General features: G+C 37.4%; 1 protein-coding gene and 1 non-coding gene across 2 annotated transcripts in view; both read left to right on the top strand.

Moving 5' to 3' along the window:
* Positions 1-20417, top strand: part of LOC141999567 (E1A-binding protein p400-like) — a 48994-nt gene that overhangs the window by 12227 nt on the left and 16350 nt on the right. Inside the window, exons 11-25 of the mRNA XM_074973132.1 lie at positions 115-289; positions 381-517; positions 1458-1644; positions 2615-2781; positions 3789-3826; positions 5217-5381; positions 10729-10799; positions 11190-11488; positions 12478-12680; positions 12775-12944; positions 14612-14808; positions 15967-16078; positions 16969-17112; positions 19368-19520; positions 20289-20372. Of these exons, the coding sequence (XP_074829233.1) occupies positions 115-289; positions 381-517; positions 1458-1644; positions 2615-2781; positions 3789-3826; positions 5217-5381; positions 10729-10799; positions 11190-11488; positions 12478-12680; positions 12775-12944; positions 14612-14808; positions 15967-16078; positions 16969-17112; positions 19368-19520; positions 20289-20372 (2302 nt within the window). The remainder of the gene's footprint in view (positions 1-114; positions 290-380; positions 518-1457; positions 1645-2614; positions 2782-3788; positions 3827-5216; positions 5382-10728; positions 10800-11189; positions 11489-12477; positions 12681-12774; positions 12945-14611; positions 14809-15966; positions 16079-16968; positions 17113-19367; positions 19521-20288; positions 20373-20417) is intronic.
* LOC141999662 (small nucleolar RNA SNORA49) lies at positions 13977-14114 on the top strand. The gene has a single exon (XR_012642052.1). It is a non-coding gene; the product is annotated as a small nucleolar RNA SNORA49 (small nucleolar RNA).

Here is a 20417-nt window from a genome sequence, read left to right as displayed (position 1 = left end):
AACTGTTGTTTAAAACTTATTTTTTCTTTTAATTTGTTTGATGTGGAAATTACTCTTTTTAAATTATTAAATTCATTTGTAATCCTAGAGTTGTCTTTTTCTTATTGTTCACAGCCAGCATCGTTTGCTCCTGATAGACACTCCTTTGCCCAGTGCCTTGAGGGAGTTGTGGACCATGCTGCATTTTCTAATTCCAGGAATTTCCGTACCTTACCTGGATTTCCTGGTTAAAGCAGCCAATCAGGGGACGCAAGATTATTGCCATAAAGTGGCTACGAGATTGCACAGAGTATGTCCACCTTTAAGATACTCTTTTAATCCTATTGTGAGTTGCCACAGGTAAATAATCACTTAATTATTACTTACCTTTATTCTTTTAGATAATTCAACCATTTATTTTGCGAAGATCCAAAAGACATGTTGAAAAACAATTACCAAAGAAATATGAATATGTGCTGAAATGTCATCTTTCTAATCGGCAGAAGGCTATGTATGAAGATGTGATATTACAACCAAGGTAAAGCAAACAAATAGTGAGTCATAATGTTGCCTTTATTAGAGTGAGAGAATATTCAAGTTTTCTTACTGCAAATAGGAACGGAGATTGGTGGCAAGGGAGATTCTTTTGAAGTGAACCATCGAACTTAAATCTCTTGACTAAAGGACATGTCATAATTACAGAATGTTGTCTGCTTACTAAATGCAGTAATCATTTAGTTTAACATTAATTTACTTCTTCTGTCTTTTATGTTCAAAATCACAAATGTTTATTAAAAATATATTTAACAGATTGTTCATGAGCAGGAAAGAGTAAATTAAATTGACAAGTAAAACAGATGAGTTACATATAATTACAGACAGTGGGATGATATGCAAAGTTTCCCATAAGCATAACATGCGCATACAAATATGTGCATACATACTACACCTCATATCTAGATTAAGTTCTCAAGTGATTTTACTAGCTGAAAGACATGTGAATAACTAGCATAAATATTATTTGACTATTTGTCTGAATTGCTGTTCTTTTCTGCAGTGAACTTTTCAAGTTCTGACTCTCAAGAAATTGAGGTATTAGGTCAGGTATTAAAATCTAAGGCCTGATCTTGCAAACACTTACATTCATAAGTTCTGTCATGTTAATAGTTCCATTTAAGGCAATAGGACTACTCAAGAAAGTAAAGTTATGTTAATGCTTAAGTGTTTGCAGGATCAGGACCTAAGCAGTTAAAGTTCTGCTAGCTTTGCATAGACTTGAGAGGAATTGTGGAAAAGATTTTCCATAAAACTTTTCAGAAGTTTATGATCTTACGATAACTCTAGAATCAGCAATTAATGAAAATGCTACCACGTCTATTATCTGTGGAATGGTTCAGAGAGCTAGAAAGGCTAGGCTACTGGAAACTAACTTTTCTAAATCTAATTTTGATTTAAATTTATTTTCATTTAATGAATAGAATCCAAGAAACTCTTAAAAATGGAAACTTTGTTAGTGTCCTTCATATTCTGATGCAGCTCCAAAGGATCTGTAATCATCCTGATCTGATAAAACCGAGGCTTTCTGGCTCCTCCTATGTATCAGAGACACTGGAAGATACAACTGCTTCTCTAGTACTAAAGGTACTAGAACGGGATCTTTGGAAGGTTAGTGGAAAAGTTAAATGTTAAAAATAATCCTTGTGTGCTTGGTTTAACACTTAAAATTGTTTTTCAAATCTAGCTGGAGATATTAAGTGTGTGTTCGCGAGTGAGAGTGCGTGCATGTGCCCTGAGTGCCCTAATCACTATACTATGGAATGTTTTCATGTGGGGCTCCTTCAGTCTCTCTTATTGAAGTTATTTCACTTTAATTAAATAGATGAATAATTAAATATTCATTGGGCCCAAGATAGAATTAGAATGATTATGTAGCATAGTGGTTAGGGCACTCACCTGAGAGGTGGCAGATCCCTGTTCAAATCTCTTCTCCTGCTCAGGAGAAGGGGAGACTTGAACTGGGGATTTCCCACATCCTGGGTGAGCACCCTATCCACTTGCCTAAGGATTATAAGGGAGGTGTGTCATTCCCTACCCCCCAGCCCCGGCTGTTTTGTTTTGGGCCCAGTCAGCCAAATGCCTATGTTGCTCCAGTTCGTGGGTTGCTCACAGAGATAGGCACCTCCCTGCAGCCTCAAGGTAGGAGCCTAAGTCCAGAGAGGGATGGGGCTTACCATACACCCCTTCGGTTGGCATCTCCAATTGGCTAGTTTAAGTGGCCCCGCCGCCCAGCCTGCTGGCTTTGTGGATCACAGTCTAAGGTGCCTATTTCTCCTTGTTAATTGTTTAGGTGCCTTAGGTGCCTAACTCAGGCTTTGTGGATCGTAGTGTTGTTCCTCTGACTTTTGGTGACCTGAGCCAATCACTCTTTTGTCTTATTCTGCCAGAATCTTTTAAAGTAACTGCTTTATGTAAAACCATTTGATGTTTGATCTTTCTTCTTTTCCTTGCTTTGTCTTCCTACTGTTTCATATCACACTTAATCGCTAAAAAATACAAAGAACCTGTTATTTCTTAATTTTCTGGTTAGGAATTGTTAGAATTTTTCTCCACATTTTTTATTTTAAACTAAAACTAGGATTCAGACACATGTCTCTTTGATCTGATTGGGGTGGAAAACAAAATGACTGACTATGAGGCACAAGTACTGCCCAAACAAAAGGTGACTAGAAAGCTTATTGAAGAGATCTACAGCTCCCCTCATCTTTCACCCAGACCCAACCCAATGAAGCTCAAACCAAGCAGGTACACACTGTTTTGGAAATGCCAGTCAAAAAGGGAACAGTAGTGGGGAAAGGGGGAGGTTCAGAACTGTCTCAGTTTGACTCCCTGTCTCTTGCTCCCAAACTGACAGCTGCTTGAGACTATATGTTTGTCCCCTGAAGGAAAGGGGGCTGTCTTTTGCCACTTAATAACTTTGTTTGTAACCTATAAAGTTATGTCTACACAAGGATAAAAGACCTGCAGCATGGCTGCACCTGGCCTGGGTCAGCTGATGAGCTCGCAGGGCTTGGGTTGCGGGGCTGAAAAATCCCTGTGTAGACTTTTGGGCTCAGGTGAGCTCTGGCTTGTGGATGACTGTAAGAGTATCCTATGTGGATTGTATTAGACATCTGTGTCATTGGAGGAACCTTAACAATTGAAAGGGCAGCTAAATTAATATACAGAAAGGAAAGTTTCACATAATTCTGGTGACAGGCAGTCTTACTCTCAGTGGAGAAATACACACTAAGCTTAATTACAGATTATTCTGGAGACTGTTCTGCTCTGTAGGTGCTCAAAGCATGTGAGATTACAGGGGTCCCTGTCTCACATGCCCCTGTGCTGCAACCAGCCGCAACTGAGGCCTTGTGCTTTGTAGAGCACAGAAATTGGTCCTTGCTAACACCTCTGCGGGAGTTGGGGGCAGGAGAAGTGAAACACTCCAAAAGAGATGGTAAGGATGCAGGCCCATGACCCTGTTGTCCGTCCATACCAGCCCATAGAGCTGACTAGGTACCTGGGGATATGCTGCACCTTCTGAAGTGGTGTAGCAGAGAATGTGCTTCCTCTGCATGCTGGTAAACTCTGGGAGAAAGGACACTCTAGGAAGGAATCTGACTCTGTGGGGCTCCTTTAACCTCTAAGCCACTATAAAGAATAATTGGGCCTTTAACTTGAGTTTTGTATTTGGATGAATGGGTTAATAGCATTCTTATTAATTCCTAGTATACCTTTTCTGTATGTGTTTTTTTTTTCTTTTTAATATCTAGGTTATTTCAACCAGTGGAATATGGACAGAAACCTGAAGGTAGGATTATAGATTTCCTAAATCCTTCATCATGGCATACAGGGAATACAGTAATGGTTATGGCAACACATCATGGGAAAAAACAAGGAAGATTACCTCTTGCCACGTTTTCAGCAAATCATAATAGGAAAGGTTTGATCTGTATGCCAACGCATTGTTGTTACTTTCTTTTCTCTCCAGAGCTTTTTCAGCACAAAGTAAATATTCCTTGTCGTTTGAGAACTATCCATATCCAATGATTTTTTTGTATCCCTTTCTTAAATGTAACTTGCTCAGGTTCTCTAACCCGAATTCTCTCTCAAAGTCAAAACAGATAATTCATTTTTTTCTTCTATAAGGAGATTAACATTGCTATGCAAACCTTGGAAATTTTAATGTTTGGGGATCTCTAGGGATTCCATGGATTTTCATCTTGATGAAATCAATTCCACATATTTCACCTGCCATCCTTAGTGTCAGACATGTATCAACCTTTACTGTCTCTCTGCATAGGCTAACTAGACTTAGACATGCTAGCCTTTCTTGGTCTTACTCCCTGTACTAGTGACCACTAGAGTCGCAGAACACTAACTTGAATCATGTGACACAGCCTTCTGAAACCTTGACCCGTTTAAGGTGACTGAGAACAGGAACTAAAGTCCTGCTTGTTACACCTTTATTAAATTATCTGCATGTTGATGGTTAGCCTATGTATGATATAGGTCTGTGTAGTTACATAAATAGAAATCTGTTTGGAAAGTATCCATATTCAGTACTGAGTAGGACTGGAGGTAGAGTAGAAGACCCTATAAAATAATAATCATCAGATTCCATCTAAAAGCTTACTTAGTCAGCAAGAAAACAAATCTTGAATTGAAATAGAAGTTGGAGATGGAAAAGACCTATTAGATAATTCAGTCAATTTCGTAAATACACTTACTGCCTAAACTATATCAGGCCATATTTTTTAAAGCCCTGAACAATGTGTGAAAAGTTTAAAATGTATGTGCACATTATTGCAAATGCTACTTACAGTGCAAATGTGGAATGTGTCCACACAGCTGTTGCCCTGTTGTTCCTGACTGTCTCTTTCAATCAGTTACAAATTGTGGCTTCATAACCTGAGAAGAATATTAGAGGTAGAGCTAGTCTGTTTATTTGTGTCTTCTGGGGAGGTAAAGAAAACACTGAATTGTACTGAAGAAGCTATGATTGGAATAGGGAATCCTCTACAGTAGCTCATGGCGAAAGTGCAGCTCATGACCCAAATGTGGAGTTTGGCTGATCTGCTTTCCTATCTGGAAATGTGACACGCAATGCGTGTGTTGGGTCAGTCCCCAAGTTTTGAGGCTTTGACTGAGAAACATCTCAATTTAAATGCTGTGCACCTTTTTCCTTCTGTTTTTACCAGGTGACAAGATAGTAAAACTAAGCCAGCTGGCCTCCACAGCTGGAGCACAAGGCAAAACTATTCAGCCAAACATGCCTGTGACACTGCAGTTTAAAGGGAAAACATTTACTTTTTCTTATGGTCAACTCTGCCAGCTTACTGGAGGACGTCTTCGGCAACTTCAAGGTACTGTACTGTTTAGCTTCAAGCAGTTGCTTTTGCTAAACCCATTGGAGCAAAACATCTGGCTGTTTATTGAAAATCATCTTGGATTATCATCTTTTTTGCAGAAGAGAATATGCCTGCATATATGTTTGCACAGTGCCTGCCTGGCACAACAGGACCCCAATACTTTATTACATAAAAAGTATTATATTATAACTTTTATAAATGGTTATTTTAATCGCAATAATGGACAGGTTTGTATTCTCTTTAACTTGCAACATTCTACTGGCCCACTCACCTCGATGATCGATGGGTAAAAATAATATTTTATTTTTCACTATTGTAAATCATCATGTCAGAAAGGAGAGGAGGCCTGTAACACTTGTGCTGGGATTGTGTCAAAGTTGTCAGGTCTTTTTTTTTTTTTTGCAAAGCTGCTTGAGCTCAGTTGCAAAATTATAATTGGGAGGCATTGGGAGCAGTGGACTGAAAGTTGGGATTCCTAGGTTCTACTCCCACCTCTGGTACTCACTTGTTTTATCATGGATAACCTAAACAGTTTATAAACGGGCAGAGGCAAGTGATCTTAACTGAGTACTTTCTTCAGTTTCATAGGACATAGTTCAGTTCAGTTCAATTGAAATAGCAAAGTTCCTTAAGCCCAACAATTTACTTTAAGGGGTGGTCTCGGGGTAGGTGACTAATGAATACTGAGAATCTTAAATTCAAATTAAATCCCACTATTTCTCTCTGTCTACCATCGTTATTGTAAGCCTCCTCTCCAGGAGTACACAGTCTAAATAATCTGGTGTTTAACAAGAGAAGTTGTTAGTACCTTACATTACAATAGCATTTCAATACACATTAAAATTATTACAAGAACAATTTAAGTCCAATCCCTTGGCAATGCTTTTGCAAACATCATTTTACCAGCAGTGCTGATGGCTTGGTAATTTTATTGTGTTGCAGAAGCAACACTGAACTGGAAAGTTGCTGCTTGATACTGCGTGCTGCTTTGTCAACCTGCTTGAATGACGTGAACAGGCAGCGCTGAGATGAGAGTGCTGACAGCTGGTATCTCATTTCAGGGAGATTTATGCCTTTCTCTTTCTGTAGTTTCACTAAATATACACCTCTTCCAGAGTGTTGGCAGGATCCAAATATCAGCTGCTGTCACTTTTTTTTTATTGGTTCAGTCCCTTCAGGGGATGGTCTCGGTAGCATCTTCAGCTTGTGAACACCCAATCTACTAATGCACATGCTGTAGGATTGTAAATTTTCAACTTTAAGGTGATTACTTTTGTCTTTGTGCTTTCCTTAAAGTAAAATGAATGTGTATAAAAGAAACCAGTTTCAATTAAAATATTTCAATAATTCTTTGTGTGGGTTTAAAACTGAAGTTTTTTCTCTTTGGAAAGAAGAGAGGGGTGATAAGAGGCTCTTGCCTTAGGTTTTGTGGCCTTGATAAGCTAGGAACTACACATCACTACTCTTTGAGCTCCTAGACAAAGAATAGCTTTAGATTCTTTAATAAGGGAGGGTGTCCTGCTTCTTAAAAAGACACTCCTGTTGGTTGTTAGAATCTACAGTAGCTTCACCCACAATTTACAATTATAGACTCCTACCAGTCACACTACACAAGGTAAAAATCACAATAAGTAACATTTAGATGTATTTGTTTAACATAATATACAATAAAACAATATATAATATTTAAGCAAAATAAAGTTATAAAGCTGCATTCCAGAACTTGTGCCATCAGACCTAGAGGTGATTAGTACAGATTTATGGCCAAAGAGGTGGTATTTTCCTTGAAGCTTTTCATATTTGTACTTACTGGGAGAAAGCAAAGATTTCTTAGGAATTCTTCAGCTTGTCTGGACATTTCATTTAATAAAATAAGCAGCCAAAAACATAAACGTGAGTTATGCTTCACGTTACATGGGCAACCTCTGCTGAAATACTTTAAAGGATTGGAAAACATGCCTTACAGCGATAGACTCAAAGAGCTTAATCTGTTTTGTTTAACAAAAAGAGGATTACTGGTGACTTGACTACAGTCTATAGATACCTACATTGGGAACAAAACTTTTATGTCTTCAATCTAGCAGACAGGTATAACAAGATCCAAAGTCTTAAAAGCTGAAGCTTAACAAATTGAACCTGGAAATAAGGTGCAAATTTTTAACAGTGAGGGTAATTAACTATTAGAATAATTTATCAAAGGTTATGGTGGATTCTCTATCACTGGCAATTTTTAGATCAAGATTGGATATTTTTTTAAAAGATATACTCAAGTTCAAACAGGAATTAATTCAGGGAAGTCCTTTGGAGGTCAGACTAGATGATCACAATTGTCCTTTCTGGCTTTGTAATCTCTGAATCTATATGTATGAACGAAATTGTATCTCCTACAATTCAGTAAAGCAAGTTTTTAAAATTATAGTAAATGTTATAGTTATATTAATAACCATTTTTGCATTGATACTGAGGTTTATGCCCCACGGAGATACTAAGGGGAGTTGTAAGGCATAAATAACATTTGTAACATGATTAGAAATCCTTAGATGAAAGGCACTATGGAAGTGCAAGTGTTAATAAGAGTAATGTGGAAAGGAGGAAGCATTTGATAGTCAGTGACTGACTTGTTAGAACTAATTTACTCTACATAGTCAAAGTTTTAGAGAGCTGATGAGTCCTGGAAATAAACATATACAATATGGGAATGAGGGCTTTTCTTTGGAATTTGAGTTCAGGTTCTCCACACTCCTAAAAAGACTTCAGGAAAAGATTTAAATCTATACCCCAGAGTGGGAAGTGAATTGGAACACCTAACCTCAATGATAAGTTAAAGAAAGGGAAAGCTTTCAGGGAGGGGAAGACTGATAATGCATCTGCTGTCTTCTAGGGCTCTTTTTGGTGGGAATGGGGAACTGAAATCTATAACTTGTCTTTAAAAAAACCCAAAAAAACCTTAAACCTAAAATTATTCTGGCCCGGTAGCAGATATGCATATTACTGTGTAGAAGGGGAGTTTCTGGAGGGCCATTACTTCCAAGATGCTAGAAGTAGGTATATTGAGGCAGTAAAATGTGTGAGCTGTGGGGAAAGTTGGCTTTGGGAGGTTTATGCTGTTGGAAGAAATAGCTCACCTTTTTTAGGCCAGATAAAGAAATGGCAGGAATCCATTAACGTGTCTGATACTTGTCTGGTATTTAGAGTGATTGCTCTCTTGTGGACAAATTTTCATTGCATTTGCTCTTATGTAATTATTTATCAGGACCATGGAGAGAGGGGAAACTTATGCACAGAAGATTTGTGAGAGCATAAAAAACATTTATAGGAAAAATGGCTAGGTGTCATTATACTGCTTTAATTGTATGGTTTCATTTTTTTATTACATGAAGTGGCAAATACATTCCGTTCAAAATAGGTGTAGAATAGATTTGCCATTCCCAGAATTTACTCATTAAATTGTGCATTTACAGTTGCAGGAAGTGTTCTTCACATTGTTTCGGTGCCAGGCTTGCGGTATTTGCAATCTCAGTGACCAGTTGCCTTGTTGCTCCTCTATTGTGCTGGGGCTGGGACTGTTCAAGATGCTGGCTTCCCAAAGCATTTAAAGCATCGAGCAGATTTGCCAGCGTCTACAATAGTAACGCAGCAAAGTATAATGACAGGTTTCAGAGTAGCAGCCCTGTTAGTCTGTATCCGCGAAAAGAAAAGTACTTGTGGCACCTTAGAGACTAACAAATTTATTTGAGCCTTTAGCTCACGAAAGCTTATGCTCAAATAAATATGTTAGTCTCTAAGGTGCCACAAGTACTCCTTTTCTTTCTGCAGCAAAGTAAGTAACTCTTTCGCCAGATAGCATATGATGATCTGTCATTTCAGCAAAATACTATTTATTCAGTTTGGAATATGATTGAAGTATTAATATTAAGAATGAGTTCTGACGCTTCTATTCAGAAACAAAGAAAGAAATTTATTTCATGACTGATAACATCTGACATCTTTGGGGAGTGTGGTATGGGTCTACAGACTTTGTCATCTATTTGAGTACCTAAAAGTACCTACCATGCACCTTGGATCTAATTTTCTGGTTCTGGAGACTGAAGACAAAGGAAAGGAAAATCCGTCTATAAAAACCTGACAGTAGTTACATATTCTGGATGTTGTTGAAGTGTAACAGTTGATGTAAATTCAGATAAGGGGTTCTTTCAGAAGATGGCACCGTGCCTTTCTGTTAGGTACATAATACGTCTGTTCATACTAGAATATATTTTTGTACAGTATAATTGATCATCAGTTGTTTGAGTCTGCAATATAATGTAATTGAATACTGTGGAACTGTCGAGTTGATCAATCTAAATGGACACTGTTGACAAGCAAAATGTTTTGTTTCATCTGAAAAATATATTTATTTAAAAATAACCAGAACCATTGTAATTAAAGATGGGATGCATGTACATCATACTGTTCTTGAACTCTGCCCCTCAGCTCCATTTGTAAGAACTGGAAAATATTAAGAGCTGACAGATATGCTTTCTGAAACAGGCAGAGAATGGGATCCTTGTTACTTTTAAATAGCAAACCCTTCATCAGAGCAGAACAGGTTCATGGTATATGAAACATATGTTTCTTTAATGGTGTGACTTATGAAGTCTGAGCCTTGCTGTAATTTTGCTGAGATGCCCAGCTGAGCAGCTGGAATTTTGACTGTTAGTATGCATTTTGGAAAAATAATATATTTTAAAAAAATCTTTTAGGAGCAAGCATTAAAATTTTTGAACTATTCAAAATGTCAGTTTGTTTCAAAAAGACTTTTAAGTTTTGTCTTCAAAAATTGACCTAAGGGGATTACAGTGAATGATCCATGCGAGCATTTAGTGTAGTTGGATATATTTTGACCACACCTAATTAATATATTATCTATGAGAGATTGGTCTTCTGTTGCTAATCAGACTTCTAATAGGCAAGGAAATATAACTCTGCCATGTAATATGAGATAAATAACATTTCTTTTTTCAGTCTATTTAAAATTGAAATATAATTTTTCCTTCAGATTATGCCCAAGAGTGTTATTTCTTTTGTTTTATTAAAGCCACCAGTTACTCCCTCTATATTATCAGAGATCTGTTATGTTCTTTGTGAAATTGTCAAGCCTTCTGGGGTCTTTGAATGAAAGGTGGTATATACATGTCAGTCTTTTTCTTTTTGCTGATCTGTGTGGAGTTTTTAGAGAGCAGTAGATTCCTATATCAGAATATCATTTGTATGCATCAAATTAAATTGTATATCTATATCTAATATTGGCTTTGAAATAAATACTTTCTTTTTGTCTGTTTGTTTTCTGGAAAAAATGCAGTTACCAATTTGGCCGTGGATGATCCAGAAACTGAATCAAAATCTGTATCTACCCTGGAGTGTCCAACACAGGTATAATACTAGATATGGTGGGGAGGGAAGGTGTGTGTGTGTGTGTGTGCGCACCAGGTAGAACAGTATGTTAACAAAGCATGCAGAATATACCTCCTGCTGTAATTCACACATTGCGTAAGGTAGAGGAAAAGTTTCTAGCAGCAGGCATGACATGGGAAAGCTAATTTTGTTGATTGCTTTAAAATGTCCTATCCCAATATCTACATTTTCATCATACTTGTATAATTCTTTACTGCATTTTGTTTGTTACCTAATCTTCCCACACTGTCATTATTGGAATTCACACTTAAGGTAAAGTTTCTCTTGCACAACCTATGTTTGTGTGTTCTTTTGTTTACATAAGCTATATCTAGTCAAAGTATATTAATAACAATTTTATTATAAAAGACAGCATTTGACGAAAGGAACAGGCACCTAAAAGAGCGCCTGGACAGAATATTTTCTGGAAATGAGCGACGTTGTTCCAGAGTCCCAATGTATGGCAGAGACATGTTGGGAATTTGCTCTTTGATTGGTGAAAAAAAGATTCCTCAGCAGAGTTCTACCAGGGACAACAAATGGATGTGGGCTGGTTTTATGAACTGTTGCCTTTCTTCAAGTGGCTCAGGAGGCCAAAATGATCCACTGCAAGCCCTGATCCTGACATCCAATCAGCGACAGGAATCCCTGAAGGATTATATTAATAGGTAATTGTAGTTTTAATATAAAACTGACAGATCTATATTTTATCTGGTAGTAAGATATGGGATTTTCTGAAGGCATTCTTCTCAGCTGTCCTATTAATAGACTTATTTACATTTGGCTTACACAAACTTTACCACAAAGCTTTCCCTTCTGTAAAATATTTACATTACAACTGCAGAATCATGACAACTATTCTTTTTGCTAAAGAAAGTAAATCTGTTACATCAAGTTTCCTGCACTGTTTCTTGTTTCCCTCATATTCAATTGTTCTCCCATGCTGTGTCTACATTTTGCATCCTGGCAGGAAGGAAGGTACTGTGGTTGTAAATTGCATGGTAATCCCAGGTTATCTACAAATATTGAACATTTTACATTGTTTCTTTTTTAAATCAACAACAAAAAAAACCCATACAGACATTTCTGACTCTTTTTTAAAAAAAGTTGAATCTAGGGTCCATACTGAGCAACAAATATAGATAAGTAAATGATAAACTAAAGAGGAAATAAAAGGAGCAGAGGAATAGTGGATATCTGGTTAGTTAGGATTTCTCTTACTCTATGTTCGTCTGTAGAGGTAGGTACACCAAGGAGTCCTTGGTTCTCCTTGGCATGACATAAAGCTTTTATCCATCCATTTACTTTCAAGTGCCTTTTTCTACTCTCCAACCCATAATCTCATTCTCTCACTTTCTCAGTGCAGCAGATAAAATCACAGATTTGACCTACACTTAAGAGGATGGGTTGCAGGATGATCAGTTCCTACTGTATATAAGACACCCTGGGAACAAGAATATAAAAAATGATGTAATAGTCAGAAAAGCACACATGAGGTTTAATAGTTATTAAATATAAGGATGATTCTTAGAAGAGGTATTATGTTGGTAGACATTTAATATTTTAATACTAGTTTTGAATATTTAGCTCAGTGTTCCATATAGACTGTGGATTTTTAGCAGCTCAGGCTATATTAAAATTTTGCTTCATTTTACAGCGCTCTCTGTGTGCTGCCGGCAGCAGTTGCTGCTCCCGCATATTTGCGTGTTGGAAATCCTCCCCCTTCATATAGGCATGGAATGAAAATTTTCAAGCACAATCTTAAAGAGCAGGCAGCTCCCTATTTATATCAGCTGCAACAGATTACAACTCCACGCTTACTACAGTTCCCTGATCGCCGACTGGTGCAGTTCGATTCAGGTAAAGGAGAATGGGTGGCAATATTCTACAAACCTCCTTTCTCTGGCACTTGAATGCTGCATGCAAACCTTTTATTATTCTTTTTCAAAAACAGGCAAATTGGAAGCTCTTGCTGGCTTGCTTCAGAAGTTGAAATCTAAAGGACACCGTGTGCTGATTCTAACACAGATGATTCTAATGTTAGATATACTGGAGCTGTTCTTAAATGTCCATTTTCTCACCTACATAAGAATTGATGAAAATGTCAGCTGTGAGCAATATCAGGTGAGAGAGGCCTCTTAACATCTGTTTATTACTAATTCGTATAACTGGAGGAAGAAAGCCCAAGTGGAGATTTATACAACAGCACTCTAATGTTTTTAAAAATTAAAGGAGGACTTGTGGCACCTTAGAGACTAACAAATTTATTTGAGCATAAGCTTTCGTGAGCTACAGCTCACGTCATCTGATATATACAGTGGAAAGTATAGTGGGGAGATTTTATATACACAGAGAACATGAAACAATGGGTATTACCATACAGACTGTAACATGAGTGATCAGGAAAGGTGAGCTATTACCAGCGGGAGAGCGGGGGTGAGGGGACCTTATTTAGTGATAATCAAGGTGGGTCATTTCCAGCAGTTGACAAGAATAGTAGGGGGGGGAATAAACAAGGGGAAATAGTTTTACTTTGTGTAATGACACATCCACTCCCAGTCTTTATTCAAGCCTAAATCCATCGCCCCCCCGCCTCTCCCGCTGGTAATAGCTCACCTTTCCTGATCACTCTTGTTATAGTCTGTATGGTAACACCCATTGTTTCATGTTCTCTGTGTATATAAAATCTCCCCACTATATTTTCCACTGTATATATCAGATGAAGTGAGCTGTAGCTTACGAAAGCTTATGCTCAAATAAATTTGTTAGTCTCTAAGGTGCCACAGGTACTCCTTTTGTTTTTGCAGATACAGACTAACACGGCTGCTACTCTGAAACCTTTAAAAATTAAGTCTTCCTATTTGGCAGGGCCATATTATGTATTATGTATTTGGCTAGAACAACTAAGTGGTGGTAGCACAGAAAGCACATTTTGTAAAAACAGATCAATTAAATTGCTAGATGTCAATGAAGAGAAGAAGTTGCCAAGACAGCATATCCTGACTCGTCCTGCTTCATGATTATTTCTTGTAGAGAGCCTTAAATCATTTTATCCCAGATGAACAGTAGCTCTTATGTGTTAATAATATTCTTGACTTAATGCTTGAGATTATACTGTCTGTAAATGCACGGTGAGTGTTTTTAAGTTTGTTGGCTTTTCCTCAGCCTTACTCCAGGGGCTTTTTTGCCTGTATAGTGCCCTGGCATTGCCTGAGGATAGATTAAAAATATGCTCATATCCCTCCCCAGTAGGACTCTGCATTTCCTTTGGGGCCTACAATTTGAGCAAACATTAATCTCAGTAACATAGTTAGTTCTTCTTTCTCATTTTTCATCTCGTATATATCACTGTGCTTTGAGCCAGATACAGTGTAAAACATCAAGAAAAATATTTTTCCTTAAAGCAGCATAGCAATCTGCACAGTATGGGACAAGTAAAAAGAGAAATCAAGAAGAAAGTATGCATAATTTAACAACAAAAGAAGATATTTGTGATGTGTTCTATGGAGGATAAATGGAATGACTGCATAGAACTGTAGCATTTAGATTGATCAACTAAAGCCTGACTCTAAAACATTTCAGAATAGTATGTAAATTAATTTAGGATTATTTATTTGTGTCAATTTATAAAATATTAACAAAAAGACTGAGCACCTTTTGACCTAGATCACAAAAATAAATAATAAAGTTAGCAGTTTAAGATCTTCTTGTTCTTAAGATGAAGTAAAACGTAGTTCAAAGATTTCATGTACAACAGTTTGGAGTTGTAACTATAACTTTTTCCCATTTAGGAGCTGATAAAAAGATTCAACAGAGATAAGCGAATCTTCTGTGCCATTCTTTCCTCCCACAGTCCTTCCATGGGTGGCAGTCATGTACAGGCAAACATTGTTGTGTTCTGTGACACTGATTTAGATCCACTGATGCATGCAAAAGCTCAGGAATGGTGTGATATAATTGGGAGAAACAAAGACATCCACATATACAGGTGACACTAGTATTTAGAAGCCAGTGTAGCTATTGTAAAACTGAAAAGGGGAAAGATACTTAGACTGACCAAAGTGCTCCTAGCAGTGGCTTTGGGGTGGGGTTTTCAAAAGTGCTCAATGTTGGCTGAACTCTGCTTCAACTAAAATCAGTTCCACTATAAGACATCTGCATTATGATGTTGGGATATTCTCCATCTGAAGACTTTTTTTCCCCCCCTTAAGACTAAAGGGAAATTTAAAACCTTGTTCTTTTCCATCATTATATTTCTGTCTTCCTCTTCCATTTTTCTGTTCTCATATTCTAAATCATCTGTATTTCTCAGTATTCTGTTCTGACTGTTATGGTCAATATGCCTGACAATCTCTTGATGGTGATGGACAATAAATGTCCTTGCTGATCGAAGTCTATTGGTAGCTTTGGAAACCATTGACCAAGAGATGTTGGTGATCATGAGGCTCTAGTCTCATAATTTCATAGACTTACCACCAAAAGAGATCATCGTGATCATCTAGTCTGACAACCTTCACATTACAAACGTCACTCACCCACTCCTGTAATAGGCCCGTGACCTCTGGCTGAGTTAGTGAAGTTCTCAAATCTTGATTTAAAGACTTCACGTTACAGAGGCTGTTCCAAAACTTCACTCTTCTGATGGTTAGAAACCTTCATCTAATTTCAAGCCTAAACTTCTGGATAGCCAGTTTATATCCATTTGTTCTTGTGCCAACATTGGCCTTTATCTTAAATAACTCCCTCTTTCTTTCTTGTGTTTATCCCTCTGATGTATTTATAGAGAGCAGTCATCTCCCCTGGCAAATCAACAGGATGTATAGATTGTGGACTTTTCATACTAGGGATATGCATTGCAAGCATCTTTATGCTTTGAAGTTATTCTTACGTAAAGTTGCTTTTTTATGCCAAACTTTGTTCTGTATTTTGAAAATATCTGTTTTGAAAGTGATTTTTGAACTTGTAAAAGAACTTTGAAGTTTTTAAAATCAAGGTCTCTAATGAAAATGTGTAACAGGCCCTGAACTAAATTTGTGCTGCTAGACACTGCTATAATATAAAGAAAGTTAGCTGTTAAATGCTTAGTTTCAGAAGAACATGCTTTTAATGGTACATTGCTGTATTTACTGGGTGTTTTGTTCCACAGGCTTGTAAGTGGTAATTCCGTAGAAGAGATGCTGTTGAAAAATGGCTCAAAGTGTTTGATTAAAGAAGTAGCTGCTCAGGGAAATAACTATCCTATGACATTTTTAACACAGGTACTTCAAAATATTTAAGCATGTGAGTAGTACTATTGAAGATGCATAAAAATTAAAGCTATGTACATGTTTGAGAGCCTTACTAGATTGGTGTCAGAGTGCTCAACACCTTGCTAATGTTCCCTCTAATTTTTGACAGGCCGTGTGCGCAAAAAATTTCTTCTGTGCAAATTTTTGTGTGCACAGTGTTTTGGATCTGGGTGTGCGCGCACAGCTTAGAGGGAACAGTGCACCTTGCAGCATTGCTCTCTTAAAGAGCAGCCTTTTGCCTGGGGCCAGTAATATGTTTTCATAAGCATGTAACATTAAACTATTATTGTAACATAGTACATTTTGTGCCTGCCTAGGAAATTTTCATGATGATTTTACAAGGCTAGTTTAAAAGCTACATTGATTGTTCTGTAGCAGTTAGTAACTATGAAATGAATGTAGAAACATTTCTTTACATTTAGAGTTAAATTTCATCCAGAAGAATTTTCAGATTTGTGTAGAGTGATTTTTTAAAATTAATTTCCTGGTGGTACATTGTTAGGCTAGATGAAAAATAAGGTGTTTCAGCAATGGCTCCCATTTAAAGGGGCACACCTGTTTCCCACTGTGGACAAGATGGGCTGTAGAAAGAAATAGGGTAACCTGTATGTCCTCTGCATTCCATAAGGCAAGATCTGTCGTATGATACCATTGTCAAGACAGGTCAAGTTGAGAACCTAATGCCTTTAAGATAATCTTGTATTATGTGTTAAGAATTTTCATAGGTAATGCAATTATAATTCTCCCTTCAGTGACAGATTGTTTACTGAAAGAACCAAGAATGTGGATTTAAGATAAAATCAGCCATTTCAAATTTTCTAATTATAATTGGGAATCCAAAACATCTTTTTGACTTTCAGCAAACTGCTCAGGAGTTACTTGAAGTACATTCTTCGTTAGAGGACCTTGATTTCAGAGTCAAAGCTGGGGAGTTTGTGGTACTTTCTGAGAAACCTTCTCTGGCAGAAACAATCTCGCCTAAAGTTGCACGGCTTTTTGCAGAGGTAAGAGAGAGGAACAGAATACTAATGGCCTGACTTCACTTTGACTGAAGTGTTTTTGTGTTTAGACAGGTTACTTGTACCCCAGTATTTTAACTTCTGTAGAAATTGTATCAAGAATTAAAAAAAGTTTAATTTAGACATAGTCCCTCAGGGATAACTATGATGTCTGGCATCATTCATGCACACTCAGATTCTGGCCAGATTTCCTGAAAAACTTGCTTAGATTCTTCTTTTGGGGGAACTGTGGCAGAGTTTTGGGATGAAGCAAAGGTTTTATTGTTTTGGCATCAAAACCATATAAATTCAGTGGGTTTTGCAGGGCTGTAACCTGAAATTGTATGAAAGTCAGTGATTTGGGCTGAAGTTTTTGTCTGAAACTCAAAACAAAACTTGAGATATAAATTCTACATGAATCACACCTAGAAAAGATTTTGGTCCACAAAACAAAATCATCATTTAAATACAAATCTTAAAACTACTATACCCACCTGCTGAAGTGAAGAAACAGATTGACAGAGCCAGAAGAATACCCAGAAGTCACCTACTCCAGGACAGGCCCAACAGAGAAAGTAACAGAATGCCACTAGCTGTCACCTTCAGCCCCCAACTTAAACCTCTCCAGCACATCATCAGAGATCTACAACCTATCCTGAAGGACGATCCCTCACTCTCTCAGATCTTGGGAGACAGGCCAGTCCTCGCTTATAGCCCCCCAACCTGAAGCAAATACTCACCAGCAACTACACAACAAAAATACTAACCCAGGAACCTATCCTTGCAACAAAGCCTGTTGCCAACTCTGTCCACCTGTCTATTCAAGGGACACCATCATAAGACCTAATCACATCAGCCACACCATAAGAAGCTCATTCACCTGCGCATCTACCAATGTGATATATGGCAATATGTGCCAACAGTGCCCCTCTGCCATGTACATTGGCCAAACCGGACAATACGCAAAAGACTAAATGGACACACATCAGACATCAAGGATTATAACATTCAAAAACCAGTCAGAGAACACTTCAACCTCCCTGGTCACTCAATTATAGATCTAAAAGTCGCAATTCTCCAACAAAAAAAACTTCAAAAACAGACTCCAATGAGAAACTGCAGAATTAGAATTAATTTGCAAACTGGACACCTTTAAATTAGGCTTGAATAAAGACTGGGTGTGGATGGGTCATTACACAAAGTAAAAACTATTTCCCCATGCTAATTTTTCCCCCTACTGTTACTTGCACCTTCTTGTCAACTGTTTGAAATGGGCCATCCTGATTATCACTACAAAAGGTTTTTTTTTTCTCCTGCTGGTAGTAGCCCACGTTAATTAATTGGTCTTATTACAGTTGGCATGGCAACACCCATTTTTTCATGTTCTCTGTGTGTATATATATCTTCCTACTGTATTTTCCACTGCATACATCCGATAAAGTGAGTTTTAGCCCCCCGAAAGCTTGTGCCCAAATAAATGTGTTAGTCTCTAAGGGCCACAAGTACTCCTCGTTATTTTTTCATTTAAATACTGTAATGATATATGCCTGAGTGTTACACACAGATCTATTGACTGGTTTCAGAGAAGCAGCCGTGTTAGTCTGTATTTGCAAAAAGAAAAGGAGGACTTGTGGCACCTTAGAGACTAACAAATTTATTTGAGCATAAGCTTTCGTGAGCTACAGCTCACTTCATCGGATGCCACAAGTACTCCTTTTCTTTTTACAGATCTATTGGTAATCCTTCTAAGATTAAACTTAAAGAATGAACTAAATGATTAGAGTGAGCACTCCAGAGAATAAAGCTTTGGAACTGTTCATTCTGTAGCATACCATAGATTTGTATTACTAAAATCTGATCCCAATTCTTAGTTGAAATAAAAGCTCTAACCATCATAGAAATTTTTTTTTATGGATGAGGGCACATCATGTGTTCTCATTTTGTTTAATTTTAGCACATCTGCTAAAAAATTGTGTGGTGATTTTTGAAATCTGAGGTAATAAAGAAAATAAAGAGGTCAGTGATGAGAAAACTCTCATGATTGTTTTCGCACATCACCAGTTCTTTATTTCTGCAGTTGTGCTATTGCCCTGTTCCTAGCTTTGTTCATTGACTCAAATGACAAATGGCTTTATATTCAGCTAACATTCTCATAAGTGTTTACTTTTCTAAAATTGAGAGTAAAGTCCAATTCCAATGTAACTTTTTACTACAATCACACACTCTATTTTTTCTTATAATGTTTTTAATATTTTCAAAAGGCTCTTAGTGTTGAACAGAGAAAAGAGGATCTTGGAAAATATGCACAAGAGGCAAGAATTGAGTCAAGAATTGAAGTAACTTCAGAGTTATGCTGTCCAAGAAGTATTAAGGCTCCCTCACAGTTAGAGGAATTGGCTGACATTATGGATCTGGTAGAATTATGTCTCTTACTTTTATGTCTAACCTTTGGAAACATTTAAAAATAACTTCCTGTGTGGTAATGAAACAGAATTTTATTGAAGTACCCTAACATCACCTCACTGGCATCAAATTAATTGCAAAGCCTTGGGTGATAGTCTGAGCTAGTTATGCCAATCTGTTGGGCCATCAACACAAACTTTTTAGTCAGCAAGTTTTCTCTTGAGAGAGTGAGTGCTCTGGGGTAAAAGTAAATGGTTTTACTTAACCAGAAAGCAACCCCAGCTTGGGTTACAGCCCAGCACTTTCCCAGATGTATGTGCAACCCTCTATCTTCCTCCTAATTATCAAGTTAGCTATTTTTAGAGTTTCCTCTATTTGCTTAGTCTGATTGGGCCTTCATTACCCATCCCTGCCTCCTTGTTGCTCTACGGACCCCCATGCAGAGGTTAAACAGAGAGTTAATATCCTGCTTACTGGAAAGCAATTAGGGCCTCTTTACAGTATTCAGGTGGTATTACCTTCATTTTTCAGATGGCAAAATGGAGACCAAGATATTCTGGCCTATCCCTGGCCATATTGAGAGTCAGTAACAGCGCTAGGACTAGAACTTGGGAATTTTTGGCCCTAAGGTCTATGTTCTGATCATCAGATCATGCTACCTTTTTGTGCATCAGAAATAAATAATGGTCTTTTTCCTAAATAACTGGTAAAATAGGTTTGGTATTTTAATTATAAACCTAAATAACTAGCAGTATGTGAAAATGTGTTTTCCTAAACAGCTGACGCCAATTGAAAAGTATGCTTTGAATTACTTGGAATTATTTCCTGACAACAATGATCAGGGAAAGCAGAAAGTCAATGAGGTAAGGAAATACATTTCACTACTGGGAATATACCATTATAAAATT

This window comes from Natator depressus, chromosome 15 (assembly GCF_965152275.1).
Source record: "Natator depressus isolate rNatDep1 chromosome 15, rNatDep2.hap1, whole genome shotgun sequence".
Taxonomy (NCBI): domain Eukaryota; kingdom Metazoa; phylum Chordata; order Testudines; family Cheloniidae; genus Natator; species Natator depressus.
The sequence above is the reverse complement of the archived record's forward strand: the minus strand, read 5'-3'. Positions and strand labels throughout refer to the sequence as shown.